Genomic DNA, 16,236 nt, shown 5'->3' on the forward strand with positions numbered 1-16,236 from the left:
GGTGCATCAGTATAGGATTAATTTTTCTTTTCTTTTTTTTTGTGAGAGAATATGATTTAAAGAGAATTCTTTCTATGGCGACAGGAGCAGTTCAAGTCCCATTTATCTGTGCCAGATGCTCATTTTAACATCTGCTAGTTTGTCATTACAGGGCATTTGCTACAGAACTGAAGGCTTAACAAATGTGTGTGTAATACCCCTTTCACATCACAATGCTGGGTCGCACCTGGGATTTTGTTCACGGGTCCATCTCATTTGCAACCCGGCTGAGACCCCTTTCAGACTGGTGGCCCGACACTATTGGTGGGTCGATGTCACAGTATGAAAGGGGTATTATATAACATGATATGTGACTAGTGTTTAATTGCAAATGCAAAATGCACTTAGATATTAGGGTTCACAGTCTATCACCAAATAAAAGCATGTGGCTGTTGGTCACTAAATGAAAATTAAAAGTATATTCCATTTACAATTAAGAGGTACAATAATAAAAATGTACAAGCTGCTTGTATATAGAATTCTTCATATCCTGATTTTTTTTTTTCTAGTTAGTAATGGACTCCATCACATAAACTGTTCAAAATGAGTAATTTTTCATTGCTTAGCAAATACAAAAATCTTACTACTATTTAAATATGTGACAACCTCTTAATAATTTGCTTTTCTTACTTGCTCAATTTTCCAGTGCTAGTTTTTAGCCAGGAGGATATTATTTTGTATTGATTTATTTTTTTAAATATAGGTGTCTGCAAACAAGGGAGAAATTGGTGATGCAACGCCATTCAATGATGCAGTTAATGTGCAAAAGATTTCAAACTTATTATCCGACTATGGGTATCATCTTAGAGGAAATGAGGTATGAACACTACCATTTTAACCACTTAACTGACAAATTATTTTTCCAAAAACCGCTCAGAAATTGTTGTGTTTTTTTTTTTTATGACTGAATTAGGTCAAGAACATCTTTTTAAAACCAGGCAATTGTCTCATTGTTGGGTTAATGGAGGTTATAGGTAGGAAGACTGTCTTTTCTTTCCAGTGTCCTTTTTCCTAAGGGGGTTGTCTCAGAGAAAGTAATTAATTAAAAAGCTCATGTTCTAAGTCTTTATTGCAATAAATGTAGCAATTGGATTGGAAAACATAATAATACAACACAATCTCTCATATAATAGATATAAGTAGACCAGTTATTAATTTAGATATTTATCTATATCTGTCTACCTATATCTATCAATCTCCTTGTCAATATCTGTTTCATTCTCTATATTTCTCGATCATCCATGGGGGACACTGGAACCATGGGTATAGGTGCAGCCTGGGACCAAAAAAACCTTGAGCAGCAGCACAGGCTCCTCCTCTCCTATACCCTGCAGCCAGTTTAATTTGACTGGTCTCTGGACTGGGTCAACTGCACGGCCGCTCTCTGTAGTGCATAGCGGGGGTATATCTGCGGCTGGAGCAACAGGTAAGAGGCTCCCTGCATTGTGGAGAGCCATAATACAGCAGCTGTTACCCTCAGGTAGGGGAGGCAAACGGAGAAGATGGCTCAATGATGGACGGTTCTCTACGCTCACTCACTGGACCACCAGGGACGTAGTTTGTAATGGGACACCATTGAAAACTGGGGTCAGCCATGGGGAAGGAGTATTCTCCCGTTTCTCTCCTCCTCCACAGTTTTGGAGCCTCCCAGAGGGCAGTTCACAAAAGGTCCCTGCACTCTCCCCTTTAGGCGGTCATTTTAAATTACTGGCCATTTAGAATATAACAAACCTGAGGCACTTTTCAAATTAGACAGCATCCCCCATTAAGGTGTCTGACTGCTGTAATGAATTACACTTGTATATTACTGCATGTGGTCACAGGTGGCTGTGGGTAAATGCCGGAAACATAGTAACTGCATTGAAAAAGCCGGAAACAATGTAAAGTGTATTGAAAAAGCCGGAAATCATAGTAAGTGTATTGAAAAAGCCGGAAATCCATAGTAAATGCATTAGAAAAGACGGAAATCCATAGTAAAATGTATGAGAAAAGCTGGAAATCATAGCAAATGTATTAGAAAAGCCGGAAATCATAGTAAATGTGTTGAAAAAGCTAGAAATCATATTACATGTTTTGAAAAAGCCAGAAATCCATAGTAAATGTATTAGAAAAGCCGGAAATCCTATTGCATGTATTGAAAAAGCCGGAAATCATAGTAAAGAGCATTAAAAAAACTGGAAATTATAGTAAATGCATTGAAAAAGACGGCAATCATACATTTACTATGGATTTCCGTCTTGTCTAATACATTTACTATGGATTTCCGGCTTTTTTCGATACTTGCAATATGATTTCCGGCTTTTCTAATACATTTATTATGGATTTCCGGCTTTTCTAATACATTTATTATGGATTTCCAGCTTTTCTAATACATTTATTATGGATTTCCGGCTTTTCTAATACATTTATTATGGATTTCCGGCTTTTCTAATACATTTACTATGGATTTCCGGCTTTTTCAATACATGTAATATGATTTCCGGCTTTTCTAATACACTTACTATGGAGTTCTGGCGCTTTCAATGCATTTACTGCGTTTCCGGCTTTTACCCTCTTCCGTCACAGGTTCAGTTGTTTGTTTCTGACAGTTGTTTTTGTTCAAGTCCCAGGCCAGATCTATTTTTTTTTTATGTTGAGCGGAAATTTTCCTAAGAATTATACCTCGCAGACTGGTGCTAGGTTATAATGTCTCTGTCCTTACTTCACCTATATTGTTGCTGCTGTATAGGACTCTGGTTTTCTGTGCAGACTGGACGGTCTGTGTGCAGGGTGCTGCTGTTTGTTATGCTAAATATTGTTACTTCATTCTATAAACAGGCGGGGTCACAAGTACAAGTTCCAATCATTCTTTCCAATATTTCATAGTGTACTGTATACTGCTTACTTGTAATATACATTTATATTACAGATCTGTATACTTCTGCCTATTTCTGTAGTTACTCAGAAAACATGCAGTTTCTCTCTAGAGATGTTGAAGCAACATATATAATAGGATGAGCTTCACATTTCAGTGAATGCACACCTATATAGGTGTATGCACCTTATACTATGAGTCTGCCATTACCTTTCCCACCTCCCCCCAGAAGAGCAGCTCTCTGTGGCCTGGAAACATCCGGATAAGAAGTTCCACAGGTCCAGGCTTTTCCTTACCCTTTACCCGTCAGCTGATGGTCAAGTCGGAGACCCCACCCAAGGTGGATTTGTCAGTATTGCATCTTTCCAAAAAGACAACACTGTCTGGCAGCAACATAGAGCACAAGCAGGGAATTACGGCTTGTCAGAGCTGCCATGCGGACAACATAGATGCGAAGACCCCCGACTTCATCAAACTGTTGACAAGACACCTCGTCCGTAGCCAAGGCATTAACAACAATAGGTTGGTTAATGTGGAAACCGGAGACCACCTTTAGCAAGAAGGCTGCCTTAGTGCGAAATTTGGCACGATTGTCAAGGAAGATGAAATTGGGAGTGACTAGATAAAGCTCAGAGCAGACGCCAACACGAGAACAGTCTCCCAGGAGAGATACTTGAGGTCCACGTCCTCTAGGGTCTCAAATACTGCTGATTTGGAGGTTGGTCAACATCTCAAGGTGCCGCAGGAGCCACAAAAGGCAGCTGTAACGAAGGATGCCCTGTAGGAAAGTCTGAAGCTCAGGAATCTGGGCCAACCAGTGCTGAAAGAAGACGGACAAGGCCAACACCTGGACCTTCAGTGACTCCAAATGACAGCCTCCAAGCCTGTTTGCAGAAAGAGAAGGTGGGATAGTCGGAAGGACATAGTGGAGAATCCACGGCGTTCACACTAAATCGCGTAAGATTTCCAAATACAATGATAGTGTGCGGCCATCACTGGCTCTCAAGTGTGAAGCATAGTGGTAATAACAGTGTCCGGGATACCCTTGCTTTTTAAGATTGCGGCTTCAACGGCCACGTCGTTAAACAGTCGCAGTAAGTCTGGGTACGCGAATGGACCCTGCTGAAGAAGATCCGGCCTGAGGGGCAATGGCCATGGGTCGCCTGCGAGAAGCAGACAAAGGTCCAAGCACCTGTTATGATATACCTGTCTATTATGCATAAGCCCTCTAGAACCATATGCTGAGGTCTTATGCCTATAACAACCGCCCTTATTGACAATAGAAGTTTATACAAAATGGCAGGTGATCACCTGATAAAGGCTGGAATAAAAGAAAACCACTGGCAATACAATGAGACTGTTTCAATATGTGCATGGATTAGAACAGCAGGAGCTAGTAAAAAAAACAAACAGGTGATAGCAAACAAAATGTCACGGTTCCGAATGTAATTAAGGTGATACTTAGCAATATGTGTTTTGCAGGAAGCATGCGTCCATAGATCAGACCGGCTAGACACTGATACAGGAATCCAACAGTACTGAGGAGAAATCGGGAACAGCATGCTAACTCCAATGCAAGAAGCTATAACCAGCATGCGGTGAAAGGCTTGGCTGCCTTTTAACTAAAACATGGGCCAACCTGGAGTCTCTACTCTAATGACCAGCCCTCTAATGAAAATAAAATATATATTTGTGCACTCTATGCACCCGATTGGTACTACTTGGGCTGTGCGCAGAGGAGCTTTTGCGTCACAGCTCTTCCGTACGGTCTTTTGGTCCACAGTGCAAATGTTTGTAAGGTTTTAGTGCTTTGATATCTTTGCGGCCTTGAATGAAGGGTTTGGCCACAGGGTTTTGAAGGTTCTCTGTGCTCTCCCTCCAGGGAGGGAAGCTTTGGGACTTCTCCAGTGTCCCCTAATGGATGAAGGAGAAAACAGGATTTTTAGCACTTACCAATAAATCCCTTTCTCCGATTCCATACGGGACACTGGACGCCCGCCCAGCGCTACGCTACCAGCCATTGTTTCTGGTTGTTCTAGCTGCATGCTGTTGTCTACAGTATGTTTGCTCCTTTTTGTCTTTCGGTCTGTGGACTGTCTTTCTTGTCGGATCCTCCTTCTCATTCACTTTCTCTGTTGTATCCGCTCTCTGTCTCCCCCTGGTTTCTCTAATCTGGGTCTATGGGGGTATAGAGGGTTAGAAGCCAACTATACTTCTAAAGAAATTTAAAGTTCCAAGCTTCACTTTCCACCCGTCTATACTCTAGTGTCCTATATGGAATCGGAAAAAGGGATTTATTGGTAAGTACCAAAATCCTGTTTTACATTACCTAACTTTCTTTATATGAAAGGTAGGTGGTGTTTTGTGACCTGTAACGCTTCTTCTACAGAGTATGGTGGTTAAATGGGCGTGCTGTGTGACTGAAAGATCTTCTCAAGATAAGTATACATCTGCATTTGGGACTTCTCCCTCTAGCACCTCTTTCTGGAGTACGCTATGACCTAATATATACAGTATTCCTGTAGACAGAGTGGTCGGTCGTTCTCGTGTCAGTCTGACCTGTGGGTCCTTTTTAAGTGGATCGGTTTGTCCTACTGATCAAGTTCATGTACAGCTCCAGGGTCTTTCCACTAGGCTATGGTCTGAGCCGTTTTGAGTTAACACCTAACCGCTTGCCAGGTCAGAATGGCTTATGCTGTCCTCTGGTTATGTAATCCAGTCCCGTTCTTGTTCAACTCTTACGATCTCAGATGATGAGTTTTCAGCATTTGTTTTGTGTGCCACTGACTATCCCCCAGTCTTTTGCTGTGTTTGGAGTCTATCACAATCTCTTGTGTGTTGTTAAGATGTTGGAGTTTTTGTGAGGGTGCTTTGCATCTTTTCAGGACTCTAGGTCTGCAGAGTTCTAGATATCCCTCTCTCCTTTATGCTCTCCCTCCTAGGCTGTGAGAATATATAGGGAAATGCTCACTACCTGACCTACAGAGTGGACAGGTCCTGCTAGGGTAAGAACTCTGGTGTTTCTTCCAGTAGATATGTTTTCTATACCCTGGAAGGGTACATCTTTCCACCCACTGCCCCTGCTTCTAACAGTGTTCCGCCAGCTGCGACTGATAGGCGAATCGCCCTTTCTGGTGACTCCAGCTTCGCCTCACCAGACTTGATAACCCTTGTCAGCTGTCGGTAGACCCCAATCCCATTAGAGTTTTTCCTCTGGGGCTAAACTTTCTGTCCCAGGGCCCAGGCCTACACCTAAAGCTCATTCAACCAGGTTGACAAGTGAAACAACCCTTAAAATCTAGGTTGTTTTTTTTCCTGATGCAGAGTGCACACCAGGATTTGTGCTAGAAAATCAGGGTCACCTAGAGCCTATTATTGAGAGTTGTAAATCGACTTAGTCTTGTGCTCAGTATGGGATCTGAATGTGGCAGCCTTCTGGCTGTTCTTGGTCGTATCCTTTTAACTAGCAGGACATGGTTTCAGTCTCCGTCGCCCTTCCGGCCTGGTTCCAGCACAGGATTGCTCTTAGGCTGTCAGTTCAGTTTTTCAATTTCCTGTCCTTTCCCCGGTTGCCCCATGTGGTTTGATTCTGGTAATGGGGCTTTTTCTCTTTCATCTATCCGAGCCCTAGCTTCGATGAACCTCCATCTGACCCAAGTGAAAGCCGATGTTTCTTCTCGCTCACTCTCCTCGATGGATTTTCTCATTCGACTGCATTATCACATTGATTCTTGCAGAACAGGGCAATCCTCCGCACCTACTGTGGTTTTTCCAGTTTATATTAACCTGGAAATCGTAGTACCCTCTCTTATGCCGAAAGGGTCACAGGACGTGTTCCTTCCTTGCTTTGCTGTATATGGAGCGGACCCACATGGCTTAAGGAATTTCATAGGTCAGATTAATTTTTGTTCTCTAATATGTTCATAGCAATGGCTGGCAGGCTACCAAGCAGTCACTGGCCAGTAACATGAACTTGATCATTCATCTGGCTTTCTCTTGTTCAAACACGCCTGTTCCGAACTTGGTTAGACCACGCTACCTTGGTGGCTGGGTGGGGTTCCGTTGTGGAACAACTCTGCCAGGCCTCTGCATTGTTCTGTATGCATATTATTCATATTGGACTCCTTCGCCTCTAGAGATACTAGTATGGGGTTCTATGAGCAGGAGCGTTCCCTCCCTTAAGGGGACAGCTTTGGGACGTCCCATGGTTTGTCCCCCATGAATGATAGAGAAAAAGATTTAACATGTAGGCACCAAAAATCCTATTTTCTCTGAGTTCATGGGGGACACTGTACACCCTCCCTTACACCCCTGTCTGGCTAAGTGTTGTATTCTGGAGCATATTTAAGTCACAGGGTTCCTCCCTTTGTGTGTGTGTGTGTTTTTACTTCCTGCCCTTTGGTTATGTTAGAATTGGCTGGATGCACGGGGTGGGTTATATGGGAGGTGGAGCCTGTGCTTCTGCTTCAAACTTTAAGTATTTGGTACCCAGGCTTCTCCAGCTCCACCTATATCCATGGTTCCAGAGAAAAGGATTTAACAGGTAAGCACCAAAAAATCTAAAATGTAGTATGGAGTGAAACATTAATGTTGCACATAGAGAGATGTCGTATCACACTGGATCGCATTCTGTAACCCAGTCGTTTATTTTACCTTTATATATTAAATATATAGGTTCTGTACAATGGATTCACAGGACGTAAAATCACATCACAGATTTTCATTGGGCCTACTTATTACCAGAGATTAAAGCACATGGTAGATGATAAGATTCACTCCCGTGCAAGAGGTCCTATACAGATTTTGAATAGACAGCCAATGGAAGGTAGATCACGGTAAGTAGTAAACTTTTTTTCTGTTCAGTTTTTGTCAGCACTTGTTGAATGAACCAATGTTTCTTCTAAGGGGTCCATAGGGTCCACAGAAATTACCTTGGGTATGTGGTTGGAGTGATCCAGGCACCAAACGGTTAACAAGCTTTAACTCCCAGGATGGACCGGCCCCGGCTACAGGCAGTTTGTATTTTGTTTGGTGCAAGAAGGCACCTTATTGACAGTGGGACTGCGGCAGCCGTTTCAAACAAGTTTTTTTTTTTTTTCTGAGCAGCGCCGCGTGCTGAGTGAGGGGAAAACCTGAAGAAGCTAAGCGTCCAGATAGATGCCCGTGTCACCGCTCTGTCTTCCCCCCTCCGGGCTGCACCACCGGTGACGTGATTGGTGATTTCGGCAGGCTTAGCCAGCCCAAGGCTGCAACCGGAAACATCGGGGATGCAGGCAAGTGGTCCCCCGCGGCAGCTGATGCGGGCAACCATGTGGCAGTGCGTGCCTCCGGCGGTGGAGACTCGCCGGGGGACGCTGTTGTGAGGAGCCTTGTGCAAACTGTCTCCAACACTAGACCACCAGGACAGGAGTGATCCTGACAGCCAGGGACTTGATGGCGGCGGCCATGTTAGTGTGCCAGGTGGATCCATACAGCAAAGGGGAGGTACGCTTTCCTTTGGCAGCACCTCCCCCGACCCAGACGCTGGTTTCAGATACGAGTTTCCCACGTCCTGGTTGCTCCTCCCAGCCTCCCTCTATATGGGTCTGCCAGAGACCACTCTCGGAGGCTGTGTGCTCAGGAGGTTGGGTCAGTCTCCCTGTATGCCTCTCCTGCGGTGATCAGGTCATACAGTGCTCTATATCCTACCCTGGGCTATTGGTAGTTGACTAAGAGCTTAGATAGTATGCATGTGTGTGTGTGTGTGTGTATATATATATATATATATATATATATATGTGTGTATATATATATATTCAATAGTATATCTGTGTGCATTGCATATGTCATGCTGTCTTTTTTTTTTTATTTCTGAATAACTGTCATAACCTATCACGGCTGTTTCTCCTCATTTAGTCCTCTACTACAGGTGTTTGGGATATATTGGGTGTGAAACCTATGGCCAAGGGAACTGGAAGACAGGTGGCTGAATCCCCTGTGCTGGTGTCATGTTTGGCCTGTAAAGCGGGGTTATCCCCTCAGGATTTCATACAAGATGGATTGTGGTCACTGTTTTAAGGAGTCACCACATCAGTCAAACCTACCAGCTTCTGGGCAGGAACCACCTTGGGCTTCCTTTTCCCAGATCATAGCACAGGTTGCAGACCGATTGGCAGTCCCGGGGCCAGCCCCAATAATGGGATACCCTCAGCAGCTGCAACTTTATTATTATTATTATTATTATAATTTTATTTGAGGCGCCACAAGTGGTCCTCAGTGCCGTACATACAGTAAAGGGTACACAGAACATTATTACAATACAGTAACCAAATTATAAACAGAGCACAAGTAACAATTAGCACCACAATTCTCCATACAAAATACAGCTGGGAAAGGTGAAGGCTGTCAGAAGTGCTAGAGAAGAAGACTATGAGACAGTAAGGAAGAGGACCCTGCTCCTAGGAACTTACAATCTAGGGGAGACCGACAGATATGAGGAATGAGTGTGTAGAGGAGAACCTGAGTGCAGGAAGTAGGTAAGGTAGAGATGGCTGAGGCAGGAGGGGCAGAGACTTTTGGTGACACGGTTATGTGGTGGAAGGGTATGCTTTGATGAACAGGTGGGTTTTCAGTGCACGTTTGAAGCTCTGCAAGGTTGGGGAGAGCCTGATCGAGCGAGGGAGCTCATTCCAGTGAAGGGGGGCTGCATGGGCAAAATCTTGGATACGAGCATGAGATGAAGTAACCAGGGTGGAGGAGAGGTAACCATCATTTGCAGACCGGAGTGAGCAGGAGGGAGTATGTAAGGAGATGAGGTTGGAGATGTACGGAACAGTAGAGTTAGAGGGCCTTGTATGTGAAGGTGAGGAGTTTGAAGAGGATTCTGTAGGGGAATGGGAGCCAGGGCAGGTTTTGTCAGAGGGGAGCAGCAGAAGTGGAACGGCGGGAGAGGAAGATAAGTCTAGCTACTATGTTTATGCCCCCTATGCATCCGTTCTGGATGGACATGTATGCTCCCTCAGGTCAGAATGTGGCTACATCCTCAGCAGCTTTTCAGCAACTGCGGCAAGTAGCTAGGCCAATACAGCCAAAAACCAGAAGGCGGTCGGTTTCAGACGCCGTCAAGCCTTCAGATTCTGGTACATCTTCTGATGAGTTTGGGGATACACCGGGCTCCTATTACAAATCTTTCTCGGAAGAGGAAGACCGGTTTCCTGCAGCAGATGTCCCCTATCTGATTAGGGCGGTTAAGGCTGTGCTAAACATAGACTAAGAGGAGCTGGTACAAAGAAAGGCTCCAGGATTCAAATGCCAGACAGTGGTAAAAGCTGAATTTCCAAAAATCTGAGCACCTTTCGGGACTTATGGGGGAAGCATGGCGTTCTCCGGATAGGAAATTCTATATCACAGGGAGGATTAATGCCTTCTACCCCTTTCCATTGGATGAGTGCACCAAATGGGAAGTTCCTCAATCAGTAGACACACATGTGGCACATCTGGTTAGGAGCGCCACATTGCCCATACAATCTGCATCCTCTCTTAACTGTTCCACAGGTAGGAGACTGGAAGCCTGTCTCAAAGCAGTCTTTTCTCTGTCAGGAGCGGTTACTCGCTCGGCCATTGCTACGGCCATTGAGGAGTGGATGAAGACACTGGAGGAGGCTCTTCCAGAAGCTTCCAAGGAACAGCTGACGATTATCTCCTGTGTTAAGGAGGCAGCGTCCTATTTGGGAGAGGCATATTATCTTCTAAAGCATCAGCTGTCTCAGTGGTGGCTCGGAGAGACCTTTGGTTAAGGGACTGGAAAGCAGATGCAAGCTCTAAGAGAGCCCTTGAATCCCTTCTGTTTACGGGAGGCATTTTGTTTGGCACTGAATTAGACAAGATTGTGGCTACGGTGGCAGTTTCTAAAATGGTTGGTCTACCTTTAGTATCTACTACTAAACCTAAGCAGTTGTCCTTTCGGCCACAAGGAAAAGCAAAGGGTCAGTCTTCCTCTAGAATCAGTTCTCGCAGGAAACCACAGTCTAAGAAATCCTGGCCAAATAGACGTCTGGCTTCCAGGTTTGAGGAAAAACCTGCAGCCTGATGGGACGGGCCTCCCTCTGGGAGATCCCAGAGTAGGCGGCCGGCTTCTTCAGTTTTCAGGCACCTCGCATCTCACAACAACAGATGCCTGGGTTCGGGAGGTGGTCTCCCGGGGGTACACTATTACTTTCTGGAGAAGTACCCCTCAATGGTTTTTCTGCACAACTTCGGCCGCGGATTCTGCAAAAGCCTTGGCCATCCAGCAAGGCTATACACTCCTTGCTGTTGTCAGGGGTAATAATCCCGGTTCCAGTGAATCAACTAGGAAAGGGAGATTATTCCAACCTCATCTTGATTCAAAAACCCAATGGGTCTCACTGGCCTATTCTAAACCTGAAGGGACTCAACACATTTTTTCAGGTGCCCAGGTTTCGTATGAAAACCCTTCGGTTGATTGTGTAGGCAATGGAACGGGGGGATTTCATGGTGTCCTTGAATATTCAGGATGCATACCTTCATGTACCAATTACACCGTCCCACCAACTGTTCTTGCGGTTCGCCGTGCTGCAGAAACATTTCCAATTTCAGGCACTGCATTTTGGTTTATCAACAGCTCCTCGGGTGTTTAACAAAATCATGGGCCTGCTTTAGGCGCCAGGCAGTCAGGATACTGCCATACTTGGACGATTTCCTGCTATTGGCACAATCGCCACGAGTTGCAGAATCATCTCAGACTGACAATTGCCTGTTCTACACAGACATGGATGGATCATAAATTGGAAGAAGTCATCACTTCTGCCAGTACAGCAGATGGTGCATTTAGGGGTACGCTTGGATTCTCTGGCACAGAGGCTATATCTGCCAGAAGACAAGATTGCTGCCCTAAAGCTGTGGATACGCATGCTTCTTCACAGTCGATCAGTATCTGTTCATTCAGCAATGCAAGTTGTGGGATCCATGGTTCCATCTTCGACATGGTGGAATATGCCCAGTACCACTCCAGACCATTGCAGCGGTTAATTCTCTCACACCGGAACGGGGAGTAACACTCAAAGTCAGACGATCCGTCTCTCGCCAGAAGTGCGTCTGTCCCTGTCCTGGTGGTTACAGACGTACCATCTCAACAGGGGTCGCTCATTGTTAATTCCAGATTGGGTACTCCTTACGACCGATGCCAGCCTCCGCGGAAGGGGCGCAGTGATGGGTCGATACACATTTCAAGGAAAATGGACGACCAGGAAAAGTCTCCTGTCCATAAACGTCCTGGAACTAAGGGCAGTATTCAGAGCGCTTGTTCAGGCGCAAAAAATACTACAGGGCAGTCCTGTCCAGGTACAATCCGACAACGCCACCGCAGTTGCCTACCTCAACCATCAGGGAGCCAGGCGGAAGTATCAAACATTCTGGTCTGGGCAGAACGTCACCTTCCGGCAATATCGGCGGTGTTCATACCAGGAGTCCTCAATTGGGAAGCGGACTTCCCAAGTCGGCAGGATATACATGCCGGAGAGTGGGCTCTTCATCCACAGGTATTTCAGAGCCTTGTGGACAGATGGGGGTCTTCCAGAGGTAGAACTCATGGCCTCAAGTCACAACCACAGGGTCCCCAGATCCAGGAATCCTGCAGCCGAGTTTGTGGACGCTCTGGCAGTGAAGTGGAACTTCAGACTAGCGTATCTGTTTCCTTCATTTTCCCTTCTTCCAAGGGTCATCAGGAAGGTCCAGCAGGAAGACGGGACAGTAATACTGTGATAGCTCCTACTTGACCCAGATGCCCTTGGTTCACCGACCTACAGAGTCTCTCCATAGATACTCTGTGGCCTCTTCCTCTAAGGCCGGACCTGTTAATACAAGGTCCCTGCCTGTATCCAGACTTCCTCGTCTGTCTTTGACAGCATGGCTCTTGAGACCTCCGTCTTAAAGACAAAAGGTTTTTCCAATTCTGTAATTCAGACAATGTTGAGGGCACGGAAACCTTCCTCTGCCCGCATTTATTAGAGTTTGGCACTCAGTGGTGTGAACTGAGGAAATGTGACCCTAAGGTGTTTATGGTCTCTCGAGTGCTTTCTTTTTTTCAGGCTGGTTTACAGCAGGGTCTCCGCCTGGCCACCCTAAAGGTTCAGGCTTCTGCACTTTGTTTGGTTTCATCAAATTATTGCTCCATTGCCTGATTGATAGAATATTTTTTCAGGGTGTTCTGAGGGTTCAGCCTCCCTTTGTTCCCCCAGTAGCCCCGTGGGATTTGAATTGGTTCTCAGGGCTTAGCAGGCTCCACCATTTGAACCCCTGAAATCAGTATACCTAAAGTGGTGGACAGCGAAAACCGTTTTGCTTCTGATTTGGCAGCCCTTTCTTTCGCTCTCCTTTTTTGATATTTCATCCGGATAGAGCTGTTCTTCGTACCAGTATGGGGGTACCTTCCTAAGGTGGTATCCCGGTTTCATGTAAATGAAGAAATTGTGGTTCTGGCTTTGCAAGCTTCACCAACTCCATTAGAAAGTCTGAATCTTTATTTTGTGTTTGGCTGTTATAAGCGAGGCTGGCCAGCTAACAAAGACTTTGGCCAGATGGTTGCGTATGACAATTTCTCAAGCTTACACACAAGCTGGTCTTGTTGTTCCGAACACGGTCGCAGCACATTCTACTCGATCTGTGGGACCATCCTGGGCGGTTCGTCGTGGTGTCTCTGCTGAACAAATATGTAAGGCAGCCACGTGGTCTTCCGTCCAAACCTTTGTAAAATTTTACGCATTTGACACATTTGCCTCTCTGGATGCTTCCTTTGGGCATAGGATTCTCCTTTCTACTGAAACACAGGAGCATCCCCACCCTTAAAGGGAACTGCTTTGGGACATCCCCAAGGTAATTTCTGTGGACCCTATGGACCCCGAAGAAGAAAATAAGAGTTATGGTATAACATACCTTTTTGTAAACTCTTTCTTCGAGGTCCACAGGACACCCACCCTAATGCACCTGGTTATTGGGTAATCTTTTCTTTTGTACCTTCTACAATTCACTCTTAGAGTGTTTCTGGAGTACAAGGGTCCTTCTCATCTTTTTTTCCTTTTCCTACTTGGGCTTGATAACAAACTAACTGCCTGTAGCTGTGGGTGGGGTATATGTGGAGGAGGACCCAGTGCATACTGGGAGCTAAAGCTTGTTAACTGGTGCCTGGATCACTCCAACCACATACCCAAGGTAATTTCTGTGGACCCTATGGAACTCAAAGAAAAAGAGTTAACAAAGGTATGTTATACCAGAACTCTTTATCTATTTATTTACATATTTGTTTTTGTTGTGTGTCTACATTTTTCCACTCCACCCCACATTTTATTTATTGAAATCTCTAACACAGTGATGGTGGTCTTCGTTTTGGAGAAATGGAACGAGATTGTCAGATTGCACATGGTGCTGCACAATTTCTCCGTGAGCGATTGTTTGAAGCTTCTGATCCTTACCAAGTACATGTCTGCAATCTCTGTGGGTTGATGGCCATTGCAAACACTAGGACTCACACGTATGAATGTAGAGGTTGCCGTAACAAAACACAAGTGAGTAAAAATCAGTATATGTAGATTTAGAAAGCAAATATCTAACAATGTACTTTCTCTTAGGCTTGTCATTGCAATTTTACAAGTTGTGCCTTTGTAAAGAATGAAAAATCCTATTCAGCTAAAGCTTTTTCTTGTTTGTTAATTTTGGGATGAAAGACACCAATAATTGAGAGCACTTTTGTAAAACATTTTGATGTGTATTCACTGATGTGGAATCAAGATGTTCTTCCCTTGAAAGGGAAATATAAACAGAATACAATGTTCATAGCTTACGGGTTGAACACACAAGAGCTTTAAACATCTTTCTGATAAACTGCATATAAGTTTACAAAACAAATTGTTTTGTTTAAGAATAATTTCATAATCATGAATTATTTAAGCACATTAATACAGATATTTTAACAGTTTAGATCAGTTCATGATGAGTTTTGTTATAGTTGCAAACGTCCTGCTGTTACTCTAGTAGCTAGGTGGTGCTTAAATTCAATTTGGCAAAGTTATAGGTAAACAAATTGGGTGATATTTGACCTGAGCACATTCCAAGCCGCTTGGTCTCTTCAGTTCTCATCGGGTCCGGTTGGTCTGTTTGAGAGATGAATACATACACTTGGAGATTGTGTTCTTTTAGACTTCCATCTTTAGAGAAAGGAAGTTTGTGTCTAGGAAATAACTTATCATGATGGAAGAAGTCCCCAGAATATTTACAACTGATAAGCACCTAAAACCGCATACATGTTCTCAACCTCAACTTTTTCCAACAGGTCATGTTTGGAGTATTTCTGTCTGTGGAAGCAGGTGGGATCATTACTGACCCTGCAAAATAGATTAACTCACCTGTGCAAGATTATAGAAATCCTCAAAACCTGATGTGTTGGTGGTACTTGGGGGACTGGAGTTGAGAAAATCTGGTATAGATGTATTGTTATTAGCAAGTTTTGTGCACAGCACTTTTAGTCTATCTTTTTTTTTTTAAATACAATAAATCAGGGGTGGCCAAACTCTGTCCTCGAGAGCTACCAACAGTTCACGTTTTCTAGGTCTCCTCACAGAATCACAAGTGAAATAATTTGCTCCACCTGCCGATCTTTTAAAATGCGTCAGTGAGTAATGACTACACCTGTGCTCCTGCTGGGTGACCTGGAAAACGTGAACTGTTGGTAGATCTCGAGGACCGAGTTTGGCCACCCCTGCAATAAACTATACTGTAAGGTAGCATATATTGTAATTTAAACTTATCAAGAGTGCTATTTTTCATATCAACTTTTTTTCCCCAGGTATCCTTGGTGCGAATGCCTTATGCCTGCAAACTACTGTTCCAAGAGCTGATGTCGATGAGCATTGCTCCACGTATGATGATATCTTAGTACAACTTTTATAGGATAGTCTAATCTGAAGTCTTTTTACACTTGCCATCTTTAGATTTACTCATTAAAACGATCTCTTAAGATCTTTTATACATCTTTTTTTGTGTCCTTAATTTTATCACCTGATGGATGTTTAGTACAGATGACACGTTCTTCCTTCCTAGGATGGACAACTTAGTTATATTATTGTTTTAAATAAATATTTCACAAAAAGCTTTTGTTTAATGTTTTATTTATTTTGGTGGCAATTTTATGGGAATACTTTCTTGTTGCACTTTATCTTCAATAATCATTGTAGAAATAAAGTTTGACTCTCGCTGCCTTAAATTTTGGGTCGAAAAAGAAAGGTCATTTTGGTGAAATTATTTTCTCTACAATAGAGGTCTGAGTAGCAGCTAATATTCAGTGTAGGTACAGA

The 16,236-nt window shown here is 44.1% G+C and overlaps 1 protein-coding gene across 1 annotated transcript in view; it reads left to right on the top strand.

Annotated features, from left to right (window-relative positions):
- POLR2B (RNA polymerase II subunit B) overlaps window positions 1–16,033 on the top strand; it is a 106,826-nt gene extending 90,793 nt beyond the window's left edge. Inside the window, exons 22-25 of the mRNA XM_088446494.1 lie at window positions 743–856; window positions 7,568–7,728; window positions 14,256–14,451; window positions 15,729–16,033. Coding sequence (XP_088302620.1) covers window positions 743–856; window positions 7,568–7,728; window positions 14,256–14,451; window positions 15,729–15,818 — 561 coding nt within the window. The 3' untranslated portion in view covers window positions 15,819–16,033. The remainder of the gene's footprint in view (window positions 1–742; window positions 857–7,567; window positions 7,729–14,255; window positions 14,452–15,728) is intronic.
- Window positions 16,034–16,236: the final 203 nt, after the last annotated feature.

This window comes from Taudactylus pleione, unplaced genomic scaffold (genome assembly GCF_031769625.1).
Source record: "Taudactylus pleione unplaced genomic scaffold, aTauple2 ptg000399l, whole genome shotgun sequence".
NCBI classification, from domain to species: Eukaryota; Metazoa; Chordata; class Amphibia; order Anura; family Myobatrachidae; genus Taudactylus; species Taudactylus pleione.